Source organism: Danio aesculapii, chromosome 3 (assembly GCF_903798145.1).
Source record: "Danio aesculapii chromosome 3, fDanAes4.1, whole genome shotgun sequence".
In the NCBI taxonomy this organism is placed as follows: domain Eukaryota; kingdom Metazoa; phylum Chordata; class Actinopteri; order Cypriniformes; family Danionidae; genus Danio; species Danio aesculapii.
The window spans coordinates 35,794,268-35,815,085 of record NC_079437.1 but is presented as its reverse complement, the minus strand read 5'-3'; the positions used below and the strand labels follow the sequence as shown (position 1 = coordinate 35,815,085).

At 34.6% G+C, this 20,818-nt stretch overlaps 1 protein-coding gene across 3 annotated transcripts; it reads left to right on the top strand.

Moving 5' to 3' along the window:
* The first annotated feature begins 61 nt into the window (after positions 1-61).
* Positions 62-16,404, top strand: rrn3 (RRN3 homolog, RNA polymerase I transcription factor). Of its 3 annotated transcripts, XM_056453887.1 has the most exons (18): positions 84-178; positions 386-501; positions 589-645; positions 3,512-3,601; positions 3,679-3,808; positions 3,901-3,960; positions 5,552-5,615; positions 5,710-5,779; positions 5,862-5,960; positions 6,039-6,131; positions 7,112-7,241; positions 8,393-8,523; positions 8,608-8,738; positions 8,899-9,083; positions 12,497-12,605; positions 12,698-12,850; positions 12,928-13,015; positions 15,814-16,404. In XM_056453887.1, the coding sequence occupies exons 2-18, from the start codon at positions 406-408 to the stop codon at positions 15,964-15,966; spliced, it is 1,839 nt and encodes a 612-aa protein (XP_056309862.1). In that variant the 5' UTR covers positions 84-178; positions 386-405; the 3' UTR covers positions 15,967-16,404. The 3 variants fall into 3 exon arrangements, with proteins under 3 accessions (XP_056309861.1, XP_056309862.1, XP_056309860.1); XM_056453886.1 differs by having other exon boundaries at positions 62-148; positions 8,393-8,738; XM_056453885.1 differs by having other exon boundaries at positions 8,393-8,738.
* The last annotated feature ends 4,414 nt before the right edge of the window (positions 16,405-20,818 follow it).

Genomic DNA, 20,818 nt, shown 5'->3' with positions numbered 1-20,818 from the left:
AAGGTGGCAGAACCTTCATTTCTTTAACACAACTGTTACACAAACCAAACCGGCTGCTTCCGTAACAACAAAACAGAGCTTCCGGTTGGCATATCGCGGCATGGTCACGCATGTGACAGCTACATTCAGCTTATAATGCTTAATTTAGGTATATATTTATTCGAATAAATACTATTTGGTAAGTGCCGACCCATTAGCTCGTGATAATAATTGTATTAACAACGAGCAGTCGTTAAAGATCGTCGCACATCACATATATTTTTATTATTGTTTATATTTACGTTATGTATATGAAGGCAGTGTTTACATAATAAACTGACAAACGGATATATTTGACAGCTGTTAGTTGTCGTGGATGTTATCGTCGTATTTTATCTGCTTTCAGAAAACTGTTTCTGATATATAATGGAGATTGAAGGCAGAGATTTCATCAATACACCACCGTTGAAAACTGTGCGCTTTGGAGGCACAGTTGCCAATACTTTAGCTAAACTACAAAAGGTGAGTTGGACTAACTTAAATTATAAAAACATTAAAACGTATGAGTATTACTATCTGTAATGCATGCCCTGACATGTTCCGATACAGGGCGACACAAGCGACTATGAGCTGATAAAACATCAACTCTCAGACCCGGATATTAAGGTAAGCCTTGTTAAAATTACATTCAGCTCAGTTTAGTTTCAATTCAATAACAGTGTATGTTAATGTTGTAATTTTCATGGTATCAGCTACAATAATGTTGTTATTCAGCTCAGTTGACTTCAATGTTAAGTCATTTTCAAGTAGTTGAAAGTAGTTAGATAAATAGAGGTAAAGTTGGTTTTATATTCGCACATTCGGACTTTCCCCTTAATAATATAATTTCATAAAAGTATTATTTGCAAACTCTAATTAGCGCAATCATATTAGCAGCCAATGGCTATCAAAGTACAACATTGTTCACAGTCAAATAAACAGTGTTAATGTTGTTTTCAAGTCATACTTGCATGCTAATTCCGATTGAATATTCAAAGTAACATGGTAAACAATATAGAGACTTCTAAATGAACGAATGTGCGTATATAAAACCCAACTTTACCTCTATGTTAGATAAACCCACTCACAAATCAGAGCAATTCTATGCAAATGTAAACCTTGCCATAAAAACAAAAAGTTTTTAGCAAAATAGCGAAAGCTTTTTTGTGTATGTTTGTATTGTACAGAACAATATATTTGATTTACAATTAGATTTGAAGTCACACAAGTGCCAATTTTATATCTGTCACAGTCATAACAAAGCTTTTTTCCTCATAAATGTAAAATAAAATAAAATCAATCATTTTTGTTCTGTTGAGAGACAACTCTTTCCCTTTTGATTAGCATTTTGCATCGTTTCTTTTGCTTTTCTACAAAGTATATTGTATACTGTAACTCAAACTTTTTGGTCACATTGGTAAGGCATGTTTATTTTCCTTATATAAAATATAAAATATGTTTACCAATTGATATTTTTCTAATCCCAGAACTGTGGTTGGTTGTTTTGTAAATTAAACAGATCTTTCAATATATATCATAGGTCTCAAACTCGATTCCTGGAGGGCCACAACTCTGCACTCTGCATCAAACACAGCTGATCCAACTAATGAAGGTGTTCAGGACTCTTTTGAACACCTAGATTATTTGGATCTGCTGTGGTTGATAGGGTTGGAGTAAAACTGTGCAGAGCGGCGGCCCTCCAATAATTGAGTTTGAGACCTATGATATATATTAACAAATACCTTCTTCATGAATTTATGTTTTGAGGTTTCAGATGATTTTGAGATTTTTTTTGTTAGTCATTTACTTCAAACGGTGATCCGATTTAAGACAACAACTGCAATTGGGATAAATGAGCATAAATTTATAAGCATGCCTTCGGGCTTTAGGAATTCTAAACCTGCGTCCTGATGGTAACACTTCAAAAGCTGAGTGAAGGGGGTGTGTATTTCTTTAAAAATCGCAATTGCTGTTTTTTCCATAAAGGAGTCAAATAGACTGACAGTGAATGTTGTTTGTGACCAGTTATCTCATTTGCCTGATTGATAATTTGCGATAATTTTTTCTTCTGTTTGTGTTCCCAAACCATGAAACAATATTATGTTAGAACACTCTATTAATGATCTATATGTCATGTTTTAAAGTCTGTGTACTAACATTAAAACTTCTCAACATGCGGAGGAGAAGCAGCCTCTACGTTATTATCAAAATTCAGTTTATTGTTAATAATTGTGCCTAATTACTTAAAATCTGAGACCTGCTCCACTATTTTTCCATTTATGATGACTGGTTTATAAAATCCACTATCTACTGCCCTTTTTTGACTCCCCAGACCTAGCTCTTTTGTTTTTCCAATATTAAGATGTAATGAACTTTTGCCAAACCAATCTGTGATACTATTAATATATTTAAAATATTAGAAGCTATTCATTTCTTCCTGAAAGGAAACCGGTGCCAGATCATCGGCGTATTTCATAAGAGTGAGATTATCATCATTATTGCTCTGCAGTTCATATATACAGTTGAAGTCAGAATTATTAGCCCCCCTTTGATTTTTTTTCTTTTTTAAAGTATTTCCCAAATGATGTTTAACAGAGCAAGGAAATTTTCACAGTATGTCTGATAATATTTTGTCTTCTGGACAAAGTCTTATTTGTTTTATTTCGGCTAGAATAAAAGAAGTTTTTAATTTTTTAAAAGCCATTTTAGGGTCAAAATTATTAGCCCCTTTAAGCTATATTTTCTTATGATAGTCTACAGCAGTGTTTCCCAACCCTATTCCTGGAGGCACACTGACAGTACACATTTTGTACGTCTCCCTTATCTGACCCATTAACTTCAGGTTTTAGAGTCTCTTCTAATGTTCTGATGAGTTGATTCAAGTGTGTTTGATTAGGGAGAGGTGAAAAATGTGTACTGTTGGTGTGCCTTCAGGAACAGGGTTGGGAAACACTGGTCTACAGAACAAACCATCGTTATACAATAACTTGCCTAATGACCCTAACCTGCCTAGTTCACCTAATTAACCTAGTTAAGCCTTTAAATGTCACTTTAAGCTGTATTGAAGTGTCTTAAAAAATATCTTGTAAAATATTATTTACTGTCATCATGGCAAAGATAAAATAAATCAGTTATTAGAAATGAGTTATTAAAACTAAAATGTTTAGAATTGTTGAAAACAGAAATTGGGGAAAAAAATAAACGGGGGCTAATAATTCAGGGGGGCTAATAATTTTGACCTCAACTGTATATTGAAAATAATAGGGGGTAATACACATCCTTGAGGTAGCCCTATATTTAAAAGAGAGCAGTCAGACATAACATGATTAACACAGACATATTGTTGTCTGTTTTTAAAAAATGATTTTAAATGTCACTACCACAACACTATAATTGCTTGTATGTGATTCACTGATAAATCGGCTGAAGCAAAATGAATACTGGGGGCTGTTATTAAATTATCTTTCTCATTCTTGTGTTTATCTCATTGCAGGATGCTCAAATTATCAACTGGTTGCAGGAATTTAGAACATGTGTCACTCAGCTTGGCAAAGATCATGAACAATTAGTAAACGTTGTTTTGGTGAGTGAAAGACTAATGTGGCAAGTCATATTTCAAAGCGATCAGGTTTCTAATGTAACAAATGTTTCCTAACACAGAAACTGCCATGGCTTGGTCGCAGTCAGGCTGTGGTGGAAGAATATTTGGCTTTTCTGAGTAACCTAGTGTCGGCACAAACAGTTTATCTCAGAGCTTGTCTTCGAATGGTCATCACAAATTTTTTACCGAGTAAGATTTATTATGATTCCTTGTTAGCACTTCACTGCTTTCACATTGTATAACATCATGTAAAAGTCATGTTTATTTCCCTTTTTTCTCAGAGAGAATCAGAATCCAAGAAGGAAATGTGGATATTTCAGATTCTGATGATGAAGATGAAAGTTTGTAGACTTTTTTTTGTTATATTACTCGCATGTGATTTGTGATAAAACTGGTTTTGACTAGGCATGGGCCAGTATAAGATTCTGACGGTATAAGAACCTTGCATAAAAATATCACGGCTTCACGGTATCACAGTATTGTGATCACTGCTCTAAAATATACTCTTTTTATATGTCTAGGTAATAAACAACTTTTTCTCCTTTGAACACAATATATTTTATTTTTTTTGAAAGATTTAGAATATTTTGGAGCAGTAAACATGTCAAGCTAAATAATTCAAATAAATAAATGACATCTGCTTAATTTGCTTCAAACACTACATTAAGCAGATTACTTTGCAATTTAAAACAGCGTCTTTGGATATCTTTTCTGCTGGAATGTAAATTAAAAATAGTACACACCTTAGGAACGGTATAACAGAAAATTTTAACGGTTTTAAAACTTAGATTTTTCCAAATCGCAGTATACCTTGAAAACGGTTATCATCCCATGTCTGGTTTTGACTGTTTATTTTGTTGATGTACCATTGGATACATTTTTATCATCTACCCTAATAACATACTTTAGTCAGAATAAATAGAGGCTTGTTGGCTAGAAAACACACACTCATAAAACATCATTTATTCCATAACAATTTTTGTGGGGAAAAAAAATATTGCTGTTTCCCTTAAAGTCTATAAATCAATATAGCAGCTGTCCAAACTAATAAATAAATAACTATTTTTAGCCAATCTTTCAATGTTCTATATTCTTTCATTTATAAAAAATTGAGGTCAGATGTTTTCTTTCTTTCTTTTTAAAGAAATTAATTCTTTGATTCTGTAATATGTTAAGCTGATCAATAGTGTCAATGAAGACATTTATAATGTTGCAAATGTTCTATGTTTGATTCAATTTTATATAAAATTGCACTTGAATATTCTATGCATCAAAGCATCCACCAAAAGAGGATTATTTTCTAAATAATCATTATCATTATCTAAAAATATCAAGCTGTATAAAATTCATATAAATGATTTTAAATAATTGATGATAATAATGATCATTAATGTTTTTTTAATTAAATCATTTAATCACCTTCACATTAAACTGATTTCTGAAAGATCAATCCTGTGATGACATCAAACACTTGAATGATGGTGAAATTATATTTTAAATGGATCAAAATAGCGATTAAGTAGTTATTTTTAATTGAAATAGTCTTTAAAAGTATTACCGTTTATATTGTGTTTCTGATCATATAACTGGTGACTTTTGTGAACGTGAGTTAAGAACATATTTTGTGAGATGACATGTTTTAAAAAGGGTTTTATCTGTGGTTTTTGGCCTGCTGCTATTATAGATTTGATTAATTGTCTGATCATCTTTATTCAGACTTATCGCAATATTTTAGAGACAAATAATCATTGTGCAGTATTAATTTACTATTATATTATATTATATTATATTATATTATATTATGAATAATGTTGTACATCTTATAAATAGTTTATTAGTTGTTAACTATTCTTCCTCTCTATAGATTGTCAGCAATCAATGATATCAGAGCAGAGAGTCACTAATCAGTAATTAATTGTCTTTTACATGCAGATCTGCCAAGGACATTTGATAATTGTCATCAAGCTTTACAGCTCATTGCAAGATATGTTCCATCGTAAGTGTCCTACAAAACCCTCAAAGCTTTTTATTTTTATTTTAGTTGATAAAAACCTACCCTTTAACTTACAAACACTTTCGTTTGCTGTCAGAACCAGTCGATTCCTGATGCCAATCCTCACTGACAAGTTCCCTTTTGTGCAGAAATCCTCCAGAACGCTTGTGAGTAATTTGAGTAAATAAAGAGCGATGTAATTATGTGTGTTAATGAAGATAATTTCATGTGTTTCCTATCCACACGCAGGAGTGTTATGTACACAACATGTTGAGGGTTTCGGTCTACATCCCTGACCTGAGGAAAGACATACTAGAGCTCATCATCAGCAAGATGCTTATGCTAGATGTATGTGGCTTGTGTTCAGACACTGTACTGATGTTTGTATCGTGGTGCAGGTGTTTGACTGCTGTTTTTGATGTTTAGGTTAGCGCACCGCGAAGTGAGATTGAAGAAGTGGAAAGTGGAGCTCAGCAAGACACCAGCGGAGCATCACAGGATGAATGTCTCTTCAACATGGTACACAAAAGAGGCTAAAGGCTACACAAGAAACACAGAAAAAGGCTAAACAAGCTGAGTGCAGAGATTAAGAACAATAGGATACTTTTTACTTGCCCTCCCCCAGCTCCAAACTTGTATGAGTTTGTTTCTTCTGATAAACACAAAAGAAGATGCTTTGAGGAATGTTTTAAAACCTGAAAGATGATGGTTCCCATTGACTTTCATAGAAAGAGAAAATGTTGGGGAAGTCAAAAGCACACATGTCACTTTAAATGGGTGCTCAGCCAAACAGCAATATGTGCAAACGTTTATTCAAAAAGGCGGCAACACCAAAGCTCCAAAAATACTAATTTATTCAATTTTAAAAGGCTAATGCTAAATGTGTAACACTCTGAGCACACTGGCTCTTCAGCAGGCGACAGGTCAAGTCAATAGGCACCAACAATGGTTTAATTAAGTTTTTCTAAATGTTGTTTTTTTGTGTGTTCAACAGAAAAGCGAAACGGAGTAAGTTTTTGGGTGAACTGTCCTTTAATGGGTCTAATTTAAAGACAGTTTACTTTAGAAATGTACACTCTTTGAATAATTCTTTGAGGTTTTAATGGGATAATGCACCCAAAAATGAAAATGGACTCACTCTGAAGTGGTTTCTTTTTCTGTTGAACACAAAAGAAGATATTTTGAAAAATGTTGTAACCATTGACTTCCATAGTAGGAAAAAGCACTATATCTACCAGTTTCCAACATTCCAATAACACAATAAACACAGATTAGGAGCAAGAAAAGGTTGAGTAAATGATTACAGACTTGTTTGGGTGAACTGTCCCTTTAAAGAAATTATTGGAGTCACTTATTGAATGAGAAATCAAAATTTAAGCTTAAAAAAGAGACAGAATTGTACACATTTAATCAATAAAATGAATACCAGTTTGTTTGAGGAACTAAATTAAGCCCACGATTGGATGCAGTTTTTTAATTTCACATATTTTTATTTTGAGGATGAGGAAGAGGACTCTCCACTGAACTCGGGAGCTGATGGAAGAGAAATGGTTCACCCTGTGGCAGAGAGACTGGACACCATGATGACTGTCCTCCTGGCTTACATTAAAGACGTTTCCCATGCTGATGGTCAGAAACCTCTTTTTCAAAAAACGGTTTAAGCTTGTTAATCAGTCGAGATGTTTATTCTCAATTGAGTTAGCACAACCTGTACTTTTTATGCGATAGAAAACAAAAAAAATTCAATGCTGTTCAATAGATTGGGGTTAGTAATTTTTTTTTAAATTTTTTTGTAAAATGAAAGAATTTAGTACTTTAATTCAGCAAAGATGCATTAAATGAATCAAAAGCTATAGCAAATACAAATATATGACTACATATGACTCTTTTTAACTTTCTACATCTGATAATGATGTAAACGTATAACCGTTTCAATTATATAAATATAAAATATTAAATTACTCCTTGACTACCTTTACCATCCGGTAGAGTGAACGCTGGCGCGTCTATGCTGCCGCTGCTCTCCGGGTATTTTATGTTGTTTTATCTATTTTAACTGTCTTAAGTCAATTTCTTACTGCATTTTTACAAAAAAGTTTGTATTGTATTTTATTGATTTTATTGTGTTTTTATTTGAACTGATTGTTCTAGCTGCTCTGTACGGTGACCTTGAGTGTCATAAAAGGCGCCTTAAATAAAATGCATTAAAAAATGCATTATAAATAATGTGTGAACCGGAAGTTATTGAGACTTTTATTTCAGAATGTTGATGTACTTCCTACTGAAAGGGAAGATTGTGTAGGGACGGGGCTTTCTTTTGTGCATATTCTCTCATAGCAAACTAACGGTAAGAGGGGGGTGGTTAAGAATATTTTGGCTGAAATGTCAAATTGATATTATCAGATGAGCAACACTCCAAACATGGAAGCAAATGCTCAGACTTTGATTGAAGATTATCAAAACAAACATTTTTTTTCCAGTAGATTAACTTAAAAGGATTAACTGGTTTACCTGAAGAATAACAATGTGTGCCAACAAAACAAACAGACTTTAAGCAGCACTGTTTTTAACACTGTTAAGAATAAGAAATGTTTCTTGTGACAGTTAAGAATAGACATTTACCCCAGACGTTTGAATGTCAGTTTTGTGTAATTATGTTTACTGTTTTAGTAATAAACATATTTAATAAGTAGCATCCATTATTTATATCTGTCTATATGAAGTGACTATAATTTTGTCCCATTGATATTATTATTTCTATTGTTCTGATCTGTTTTTAGGTACGTTAGATATCGAGAAAACCAAAGCTCTGTACAGAGACCTGGTGTCTGTGTTTGATAAAGTGGTTCTTCCCACTCATGCTTCCTGTCACGTGCAGTTTTACATGTTCTACCTGTGCAGCTTCCGCCTGGTCAGTTCACATTTCTCTCTCGTTCTCAAAAAGTTAAAGCAAAGAAACACATGCATCAAAACCTTTCTCGTGTTTACTTTTCAGGGTTTAGCTGAAGCTTTTTTGGATCACTTATGGAAGCTTTTACAAGGCCCCAACCAGCCCTCCGTCCTCCGGCAGTCTGCTGCGGGATACATGGGCAGCTTCATGGCAAGAGCCAAGTTTTTACCAGTATCGTACGTGACCTTATCAAACAGCTTTGTCTTATTTAGCGCAGTTGAATATTTAATCATCTATTTTTGGCAGTGGTTTGTTTCCTCGATTACGTGATGAAACATTAATGCCTCTGCTTTATTTTGTGGGAGCTGCTGCTGTAGAGTTTTGTCTTTTCCACAGGACAGTGAAGGCCTGTCTCGACCTGCTGGTTCCCTGGCTGCACCTTTACATCGACAGTCAGGACTCGGGGTCTAAAGCTTTCTGCGACATCAATCTGCACGGCCCCTTTTATACCGCCTGCCAGGCTGTGTTTTACACACTCATCTTCAAACATAATGCCATTCTGGAGGGCAATATGAAGAAAGGTCAGCTCATGTGGGATTTAAATGTTTGTACTGGTTTATGTTGTGTGGTTTATTCATAAACACAAGTGTATTCCAATCCCGCTCAGACATGACATTTCTCTGTGCTAATTGAATTTCTTTTTGTAAGTAATTCCTTGAATTATAATGATAATAATGTCTCTGTTGCAGTAGATCTGTTGGTCACTGTTATGATAATTGGGGCTTTAAAGCAATGTAGCTAAATTACAAAAAATATTACAGCTAATCCAAAAAGTTCAAAGTGTATTGAAAAATTTTAAATGCTAAAGCTAATAAAAATGATGAAAACACATAGCAAAATTACTAAAAATAAATAAATACAACAGACATGGAAAATGTTCAATTTATTAAAAACCGCAATACTGAAATAACTAAAATAATGATTCTAAAATAACACTGATTCATACAATAACTCTGCTTCTAAAATTAGATCTTTAAAGGTCCAATGAAGTGCTTTGAAATATTCATTTGTAGTTTATGTTTGACGTAATCTCAACTGAAACGCAAATATAGGGAGGGACATAGTGTAGCTCCTCCCCTTTAAAAAAAAAATACCAGTAGCGTTTTGTTTTTATCACTGCTCTGTCAGTGGGATTGGTTGAGCTTATGCGCATCAAATGAAAAGCAAATGTCAGATATTAGAGAGCAGTGTTTCTCAACCACATTGCTGGAGGACCACCAACACTGCATGTTTTGGATTTCTCCTTTGCCTGTCACACTCATTACAAGTCTTTGGCTGTTTCTCAATTCCAAGAACGCTGAGAATGGACTTGCGTTCTTGTGGAGACTGGTCTTGCCAAGTTACCTCAGGAGACCGCAAGAACAGAGAATGCATACTGTGAGAAATAAGATGCTGCTTTCTTCCTGATGGTCACATGACCTTCATGCGTTTTTAATGGAAAATTATTTAAATATTACAGTATTCATACAAAGATTATATTTAAATTTTCCTTAGTTTTCATTTATTGTTTTTCCCCTTTTCACAATATATATCATGCATAAAGACCTTAAAACTATACTTTGAGCAATACAAATAAAACAGATTTTAATAGGAGTTTCAGCAGATAAACACCCTTAATGTGTTTACGCCTTTATTAAGATGTTCATGGTCATGTTTACTTTCACGTCTCATTTAGGGAAACTCCTGAGATAAATAAGTAATATCTCTGAACTGATGTGTATAAAATGCTGCTCTTGCCATTTCCTTATTTCTGCCGCAATGACTTTAAGCCCCCTAAATGGGACTTTTTGGATGAGTTTTGCACTCAAGTCTGCATCGTTGCGTTCTCGATATCAAGAACACATCCGGGAACTTTCACGCTTCATCCGTTCTTGCGGTCTTGAGTTTTAGAACTAAACTTTGGCAGTTGATGATGAGGTTACACGAGAACACGAGGACGCAAGAACGCTCAAGAACGCATATTGAGAAACAGCCTTTCATTCTCTGCTAATGATCTGTTGATCTGAATCAGGTGTGTTTGTTAAGGAGACATAGAAAATGTGCAGAGTTGGTCCTCCAGGAACATGGTTGAGAAACACTACTAGCATTTGATTGGTTATGATTTGATGAGCAACTGAAATGTGAGGTGACGTGAATAAAACCATTGATCCATTTAAGGGGAGGTGACAGACTGAAAGCTTTACATGTTTATATCAGTTTTATATCTTCTAAACAGTTTTGTTGCTGTTTTAGAGCACACTAGCTTAAAAACTAACAAAACTATATTTTAATTTCATGAGACCTTTAAATATTTTTACACAAGTGCTTTTGATATACAGTTGAAGTCAGAATTATTAGCCCCTCTGAATTATTAGCACCCCTGTTTATTTTTTCTCCAATTTCTGTTTAACGGAGAGCTGATTTTCTCAACACATTTCTGAACATAATAGTTTTAATAACTCATTTCTAATAACTGATTTATTTTATCTTTGTCATGATGACAGTAAATAATATTTGACTAGATATTTTTCAAGACACTTCACTATACAGCTTAAAGTGACATTTAAAGGCTTAACTAGGTTAATTAGGTTAACTAGGCAGGTTAGGGTAATTAGGTAAGTTATTGTATAACGATGGTTTGTTCTGTAGACTATCGGAAAAAATATATCTTAAAATCTAATAATTTTGTCATTAAAATGGTTCATAAAATTTTTTTAAAAACTGCTTTTATTCTAGCCAAAAATAAACAAATAAGACTTTCTCCAGAAGAAAAAATATGATCAGACATACTGTGAAAATGTTCTTACTCTGTTAAACATCATTTGGGAAATATAAAAAAAATAAAAAATAAATAAAAGGGGGGCTAATAATTTTAACTTTAACTGTATACACACACACATATATATATATAATCGTAATTGTGTCAAGGTCAAGAAATATCAGAAAGTGTCACATCAAGACCCTTGTACCGAAATCCCTTTTGAGTAAAAATGATTTTGGAATATATAAAGAATTCTGCTTTCTGATATTAAGTTTGATGTTAAAATTAAAACTTAATATGATATGATGTATTGGAAGTTTTATATCTGTAGTATTTTGTTGTCGTTTTTAAACTGCATTGCCAGTTTAAAAGAGTGGTCCAGAGTGTATTTTTAAGGGTTGGTTGTGTTTATGGTGTGCAAAGCAATGTGTGCTCATGTTTCATTTGTAACAAATCATGTTATTTTTTCAGATATCTCACTTCTGCTAAACAGCTAACATGAAAACGAATGTCATATTTCCTAGTTCCTCTGAAAGCCCGCCCTCAAGAGACTCTGATTTGTCAGCAAACATAATGTGCAATTATTCACATGTTACCAGGAAGCATCTCTGCTATAACATTACAGCGCATCTGGCCATGTCTCTTCACTGCACAGGATGTATACTCATAGCCTGAAGGGTTTATGACATCATTAACCCGGATGTATTTTTTTGTAATCCCCAAACTTCGCTGACTGTAGGCTTTGCTAAGCTAACGCTGTAAAAGCCAATGTCTCCCTTTGCATTGAACTTTGAGCGTATTACATTCAGAGACATTACACATCAACTAAAGTTTTAAAATATGATCTTGTAGTGGACCACCCCTTTAAGTTGTAAAATAATGCGTGATTTCTTTAAAATTGTTATGTAGTTACAGACTATTAATGATTTTTTACATTTGCATATACATGTGTATGTATTACTATGTATTTTCACATTTTACAGTACTTCAAATGGTTGTGTAAATTTAAAATTGATCCAAAACAAGCTAATATGATTGGCTGAGATTGGCAATGACAATTATAAAATAAAATAAAAATACAAATAAATAAGCATGAACAAATGAAGATTATATTTGTAAAATTCTCAAATTTAAAATACCGTAGTATTTACTTTTTTTAAGAACGCTTCTCATTTGTCTTGCTCCCGTCTGCAGGGCTGGCGTACCTACAGGGTTTGAATCTGGAGCGTATCGTGATGTGTCAGCTCAACCCACTGAGGGTCTGTCTGCCTGCTGTCACCAACATGTTTGCAGCCATCACCAGGTACAGCACCAGAAACATGCATCATCGAATTACATAGCTTTATGAACATACAAACACCACAACTGAGGGCAATTTCACCCATCTGTTGGCAGGAAGTACCAGCTCGTGTTGTGTTACACCATTATTGAGCGCAACAACCGGCACATGTTGCCAGTGGTGAGGAGTTCTGTGGGCGGCAGCTCAGTGCCCACCAACACAAACCCCCTGGATAGTTTCTTCCCTTTTGATCCATACCTTCTGAAAAGGTAATAAAGAAAGCCGTTCAACCCTGGACTAATGATTGACTGGACTTGCATACATATTTATTTATTTATTTTAACAGTTCTGGGAAACTCATTGAGCCGATCTACCAGGTGTGGGAGGAACCGTCAGACTGTATGATTAATGTGCCCAAGAAGGAAATCCCGAAGGTGATCAACTACCCTGCATTCACAGTGCCCATATTTATGTGCTTTAGGGCTGCACAATATATCAATTGAGCATGGATATCGCAATGTGTGTATCCGCAATAGTCACATCGCAGGAGTAGACCATTTATTAAGGATTAAAAGCAAAGTCTGTAGAATACAAAAGAAATAAACTATACACTCGTATAGTTTTCATGGGGAAAAGTGTAACCGTCACTATGACGAATGAAGCCCCGCCTACTAGCACAGGAGCCAATCATCGATCGCTATAGACTAACGGAGAAGCTCAAACCAGACGTGTGCTTTTACGACAGTTTGGTGGTCAACAAACACACTGGAATAAGGAATATATCCACATAAAACTTGAATCTGTACTTTTAAATTAACCAACTACACTTGAAAACTAAAGTTATTTTTTTTGTTTTGTAATCTGTATGAAACGGACACAAGGTATTCAAACGCTCAACAAATTTGTAAACAAAGAGGCGCTGTCATTTCTGGAGTAGAAGACCAAAGTTGTGGATTATTTCAGAAAAGCAGCGCGATCAGACGATCATTATCCAGAGAATGAAAGAATGTGTAGAGCAGCCATAAAAGAGGTTGGTGACGTGATCTCGTTTATTTCGAGTGCGGATGTGCATAAGCTCGGGCAACTTTAATATATGGAGATTCTGTTTGATTTGGACGTTTAGAAATGAAACTTGTGAGTCGATTGTTGTTTAATTTTATTGGTGGTTCCAAATATGTAATGTAATCGTAAGCTTTGGAGTTTATGATGTTTCCCTATTCAGACAGAATGCCCGAGCATACACTGCCTTTCAAAGGTGGCCTCTGAGTGAAATGACTTGCCTTAAAGGGACTTTGTTAAAAGATAAATTGATCTACATTTTTTAATTATTTATACAATACTGACCATGTTTTTTGTTTGATTGTTTAATTTCTATATCTGAGTACTGCTAGACTCTACAGAAAACCGTAAAGTGCTGTTTATGTCACTTTTATCTTTTGCTCTGTCATATTTATATATGCTTGTAATTGATTGTGATTTATGCCAGTGTTTCCCAACCCTGTTCCTGAAGGCACACCAACAGTCCACATTTTCAACCTCTCCCTAATCAAACACACCTGAATCATCTTATCATAACATCAGAAAAGACTCCAAAACCTGAAATGAATGGGTCAGATAATGGAGACATCCAAAATATGTACTGTTGGTGTGCCTCCAGGAACAGGGTTGGGAAACACTGATTTATGCAGTGCATAGAAAAAGACTTGATCATCCCAATCCATCTAAACGAATGAATTCTTTCCAAATGGATATATTCAAATCATCTGGTGAAACCGTGTATATATAGCAATATATATTGCAGAAAAACAATATCGCAATGTCAGAATTTTTCAATATCATGCAGCCTTAATGTGCTCCCAAATAATGTGTTTGTAATCAGATTGATGCTTCAATTCAATTCAAAAACATTCCTTCAAACACTCGAATTGATCCAAATGAAGGTTGGATTGGAATGGGTGGTTTATTTACTGTCTAATGCGATCACACACATTTTTGCTGCTTGTTCAAACTACTTATTTAAAATGAGTTGAATCAACACAATTCTTGAATTTTTTGGGGGGGGCAACTTTTATGTTCAATCCACTTAAATTTGTAAAAGTTAACTTAATCGGTTTGTGTTGAGACGTTATGAAGAAATTGTGTGGAAGCCAGCATTTTCTATACAGTGAACAGCAAAAAATGTAGTCAACTACAGTAGTCAACATTTGAAGTGGATCATCAACTGTCATCAAAGGTCTCCTAAAACTATTGAACAACACCCATTCTTGTCTCAGGGCAATTTTGAAAAACCATTTTGATCCACTTCAAATGTTGACTACTACACTTTGGCAATCATATTCAAAAGTGTCTGGGACACATGTGCAATGAAATTTGACATTCATTAGCCTGCACATATTTTGATAAATGCATGATAAAGCATGTAAAACTGCTAGTCATGTAATTACTAGGCTGCGTAATGAACTCATTTATTTTAGAAATGGCAAAAATCAGCCATATAAATAATATAACTAAAATAAAATAAATTAAGTAGTTGCAAAATATTATAAATTAGTATTGAGGAATGAAACTGAGAAAATAATAGAAAGAAATGATCAAATATCTCGTATCCAATGAGCTTTTTTTGTTTGGTGCCCATGTTAACAGATTAGAGCTTTCACACAGCACATAGGAAACTTCTTTCTTCTGTTAAACACAAAGGAAGATATTTTAAAGAATGTTCTAAAAATTGCATTGACTTCCATAGTATTTTGTTGTTCCTACTATGGACGTCAGTGGTGGCCTTTTTCAGTTGATCTTCCTTTGTGTTCAACAGAAGAACCATCAAAGATTAGAAGCATGTGAGGAAATGTTCATTTGTTTTGTGAACTCACCCTTTAAAGCATCGTCGTCCATGTTGTGGCACTACAACTGCTTCCCGACACAAAATGTAGGGCGGGGCTTGACTGTTCATCAGGCATTGATTGGACGGTTGTTCCTTGCTATTGTTGTGATGTCATGTGATTGACAGGTTTTCCTGGCCTTGCGTTAGTAAACAGAGAGAGGAGAGATCATTTTAATTAAACACTATGAAGACACAGAACTAGTTATTTATAATACTGTAGTATTTTCAAGTGTGTCAAGATTAAAGTGTTTTTTTTTTCACCCAAGTCTCCACAAGGAAATTAAAACATCAGAAGGAATTGTTTAGTTCCTTCCAGAGCATCTTGATTAACGCTGTGTTGTGTTCTGTCAGGGCTCTATGGAGGAGGAAGATGATTTTCTGCATGGAGAAACTCCTCACGGAGACTCAATAGTAGGGATGACTCCGGGCTCGTATGACTCTCATCTGCAGAGCCCACGGAGCGTCGGCTCTCCTCCAATCTCCTTCCTGCAGAGACCCTTCTGATACACACACACATATCTCCATGAGGAGGCGCTGGAGAGCAATACACACACCAGCATTACTTCTTTAGCCGGAGTTTAAAACCCCCCTGTAGGACATTTTAAGACTATATCAAGACACGCACACACTTAAGATGTGTTAGTAACAGGAATCAAACACTGTTGGTGTTTCAAGTAGACAGTTTTGTGGAGAAACAGTCTGTACAGATGTTGTGATCATGACTGTGTGCTCTTTTGGAGTGGAGAAAGCTGTTTGTAACATTCTTCAGTTGTTTCTGGTGAGGTTTCATTAGTAAATGCGGTCAGTTCCTGTGTTAAGAGCTGGAGCTGTACATACTAGGAAATGTACATACTTCATTTAAACATTTTAAATAATGGACCTTCTGTTATTGTGTACAAATATTGCATCTTGCACAGTAAATATTGTTTAACAAGAACAATACAGTTGTCTTGGTATTTTATTGTAATGTTGAAGATGCCATCCATGTTTTCCTCATAAATAATATATATATATATTCAGAAGTGGCTTATATGAAAGGCAAAGGGCTCTAGATTACGCTTCTTTTACCAAATTAAAATATGATCATGCCTTGATTTTAATTATTTAATCAGGACAGTAAGATCTGACTTCGCTTAGACAAAAGTCTTGTCACTTAACAGTAATAATGTACAGTATAGAATATATGGCAAAGAAAGCCTTCTTGCAGGACTCCCAGAGTTCATCAAGATTTGTTGGATTCATCTTCAATGCCTCCTCCATCTTACCCCAGACATGCTCAATAATGTTCATGTCTGGTGACTGCACTGGCCAATCCTGGAGCACCATGACCTTCTTTGCTTTCGGGAACTTTGAATTGGAGGCTGAAGTATGAGGAGTGCTATCCTGCTGAAGAATTTGCCCTCTCCTGTGGTTTGTAATGTAATGGACAGCACAAATGTCTTAATACCTCAGGCTGTTGATGTTTCAATCCAAAGTCTTGGGTCCAAGTGGGTTCCAATAGGTCTTCTGCAGTATTTGTGATGATTGGGATGCAGTTCAACAGATGATTCATCTGAAAAATCTACCTACTGCCACTTTTCCAAATGATCAACTAGAAGTCAAGTTATTATTTGTTGCTCTTACAACTGGGATTGATGACAAGACTTGTGTAAGGTAATATATATATATATATATATATATATATATATATATATATATATATATATATATATATATATATATATACACACACAGACACACACACACACACATATATATATATATATATATATATATATATATATATATATATATATATATATATATATATGTGTGTGTGTGTGTTGTGCGTTACCTGTACTGTATGCTTAGTACTAAATGAGTAATACAAAATTACTAGCATTAAATATTGGTAAGTATTGGTAAAATATGACCGTTATTAATGTTTAAATCTGCTGTTCTTTGAACATTCTAGCCATCAAATAGCCCTGAAAAAAATGGTTTCCACAAGAATATGTATTATTAAAGTTGCTGCCTCATGAATCTTAACATATTTACTTTTATTTTTTTAAACCTGTTTAAAACTATATATTCCTACTTCTACGTGTTTATTAAATACACATATTTTTAGTGAACATATATTTATATCTAATCTAATACATTTTAAATAAAACAAATGAGCATTTGGCATGAAATAACAAAAAACATCTACATTCATTTTTCAACAACACAACATGATGCAAATGTTTCTTACGTTATCATTTTCTGAAAAAAAAAACATTCTAAATGACAATTTTATGTTAACTTGGAAATAAATGTCATCAGACTTTTACACAATAAAAGAAATCTAGCCATTTTAATAGAACACATATCTAGTAAATCCAGAGAAGCTAAGAGTTCTCTCTTCATGTTTTTCATATCTGTATATTTCACGTTTGTATGTTTACAACTTAAGAGATATGCAGTACATGCATGTTACCACAAAGAGGTCACTGGAAGGTCAAATTCAGTGATGTGTCCTTAACTGAACAGATGTGTGTAGTCATATCTGGAAAAAAAAAAGCAGACCAAGCTGTTGCAGATTACACAAGCATTAAAACAGTGTCAGCATGCAACCCAAGCTAGCCAAATCAAATTTTAAATATTGTATGATGATGAGCAACATTGGCCCAGCAACGTCTATCAACACGCACACATCAACATTCATAATAATACATTCAAAATCCCCCAAAAACTAGATCTGTGAAATAAAATCCAAACCGCATCTCGCATGTTTGATCTGACTTTATTAAAAACATTAAAAGAAAGATATTTAGGCCACACATATGATGCAATCTAGTTCAATCACAGGACTACATGTCGGCATCTGTAGAGCATGTGCTGTTATTAACATCAACAAACCATCTGCGTAACCGTACACACACACACACCTCTATCTTCAGGAAATGATTGATCGCATCTTATTACATATTGATATAATTGACTGTAAGTCCTATACGGCGAGACAAAAGAGCCAAATACAGTGTGCTTATGAAAACAGTAACCTGAACCGTGGGCTTTGTTGGGCTTGAATGGACCAATTCAGGGTGGAGCTGCAATATGACTCTGTTTCTCCATATACTTTGTGCCATGACGAACCAAATCCTGCTCAGTTTACCTGGAAAATAAGAAGCTTTTAAAGGCGTTTGACACATGCGCAAAAAGATTAGTCTTTAATTAGTTTATACTACTGAGGTTTGAGTGATTACTATGATACTTGTGATTTTTTTCTAATCCTCGCAGTACAATTGTAATCATAATTCGTAAATCTTTTGCTGTCTTCAGTAGTTTGTTTTTGTTCTTGTTTTGTGCCGCCATCTTGTGGACAAACTAATTAGTGCAAGAACAAAAGATTGTCAGCCAATCAGAATTCAGCTTAAGTGTTTTAAGCGACTAACGTAAAGCAAAAAACTGCAGCACACTACTGTAAGAAAAGACAGCGTCCTCTAGTGTGTAATCGTAATGTATTACCTGTGTTTGGATTCCGAGGCTGCATATTTGAAGTCCTCAAAGACTGAACTGAGTGTTGTTTCTACTAAAGATTGATCTGAAGCAGCAGTCACATTTGTACTGGATGTTTTTTAGAGTGATTTTAAACAATACCTACCTTGTTGTGTATATTTAGGTTGAAAATATAAACCATAAAAATCATCTTGGTAAAATAAGTGACATTTGATAGTTTGTATTTTTGACATTTGTATTGTTAGATATCAGGTCAACTGAAATATAATATTCAAGAGTAATCCTTCATTTTCTTTAAATAAACAAAAGTAAGAGGCTTGCAATGAATCTTGGGATAGTCTGAACTGTAAACAGGGCTTGACGTTAACCTTTTGTTTATTTATTTATTCTGACCATGGTTTTGTTCTTGCAATATTGTGTTTTATATAAATAAGTTGACCGCTGCATGTTTAAACTTAGTTGAGCATTTTTATGTGTGCTCGTAATGGATCATTTAATCATTGATTCACCTGATTTGTTCAAACTTGCTCAATTGTTCATTTAGACACACTTCAGTGTGATAGAGGTCAAAATGTACTATTTAATATTAATACTATGTAATAGTTTTAAGCATAAATTCAGATGAAATCGAGGCCAAATTTGCTGTCATACTGGTATTTGTGAAAACGGCCCTCTGATTATGGCATCTTGGTAGGCTGTATCTGTTATGAATAGAGCAATTCAATTTATGTTTGTCTGTGGTTTTTTTTTGTTCAAGCTCATTTCATTCATTCATTTTCCTTTGGCTTAGTCTCTGATTTATCAGAAGTCGCCTCATCGAAATGAACCGACAACTATTCCAGCATATGTTTTGTTCAGCGTATACCCTTCCAGCTGCAACCCAGTACTGGGAAAATACACTACAACCAATTTTGTTCACCCAGATCAACTATAGCGTATGTCTTTGGTCTGTGGGGGAAATCGGAGCACCTGGAGGAAATCCATGGGAACACGAGGAGAACATGCAAACTCCACACAGAAATGCCAACTAGCCCAGCTGGGACTCGAACTAGCGACCTTCTAGGTGACAGTGGTAACCACTGAGCCACCATGCCGCCCTCAAGCTCAATTATTTATTTCAATATTTTTGTGAAAATCTCCTTATCCACAGGCTGACCAACTTGATCTCATGGCAATTCGTAACTTTTTGATTTAGTGGCTAATTTATATAAATTCGTACAATCTTATTCGTACAATTTACTATGATTTGCTCATCCCCCAGTAAACATGGGTTTAGGGGTGGGGTTTTGGTGCACACCTCGTTTTCAAAATCGTACAATTTCATACTACTGGACTTATTATGAATCCATACGTATTAGCCATTAAACTGACAAAACGTAAATAGTTATATTTCCTCGTGAGATAGGCTGGACTGACTGCACGAGACAGAGCTGAAAAAAATAAAAATCACAGAAATTTTGCATTTTGTCTGGTTGGACAAAATTCTCTTTGGCTCGCTTATAAAAAATTCACCTGTTCTACACAAGCGTTAACCTCAAGCCCTGTTATATTCAATTTAACAGCCCTAGCCTCAAAAGATCCATCTGTTGTCTGAAAAAAAAAAGAAAAAAAAAAAAACTAAACCAAATGCTGGATTGTTCCCAGCAGACACACAACGTCATAAGACAATAATATTAGGTTGGATTTAGGTTGCCAGCATCTAAGGACAACGTTATTTTAACGTCCAACAACAGCGTGAAATGACATTGATATTAACTGAAAAATACTGTCAAATACTGACACTTATTCATCAGGTATAGCAACCAAAATCCAACATCTGATAGACGTCAAGCTGTAACATCTATAGATGTTGATATTTTGTTGATTTTCGGTTGAG

Coding starts and splice junctions, on each gene's coding strand:
- rrn3 (XM_056453886.1), top strand. CDS start 406: ATGGAGATTGAAGGCAGAGATTTCATCAATACACCACCGTTGAAAACT. Junction 7,242..8,392: donor AGACGTTTCCCATGCTGATG/GTCAGAAACCTC, acceptor ATCTGTTTTTAG/GTACGTTAGATATCGAGAAA. Junction 9,084..12,496: donor GGAGGGCAATATGAAGAAAG/GTCAGCTCATGT, acceptor TCCCGTCTGCAG/GGCTGGCGTACCTACAGGGT.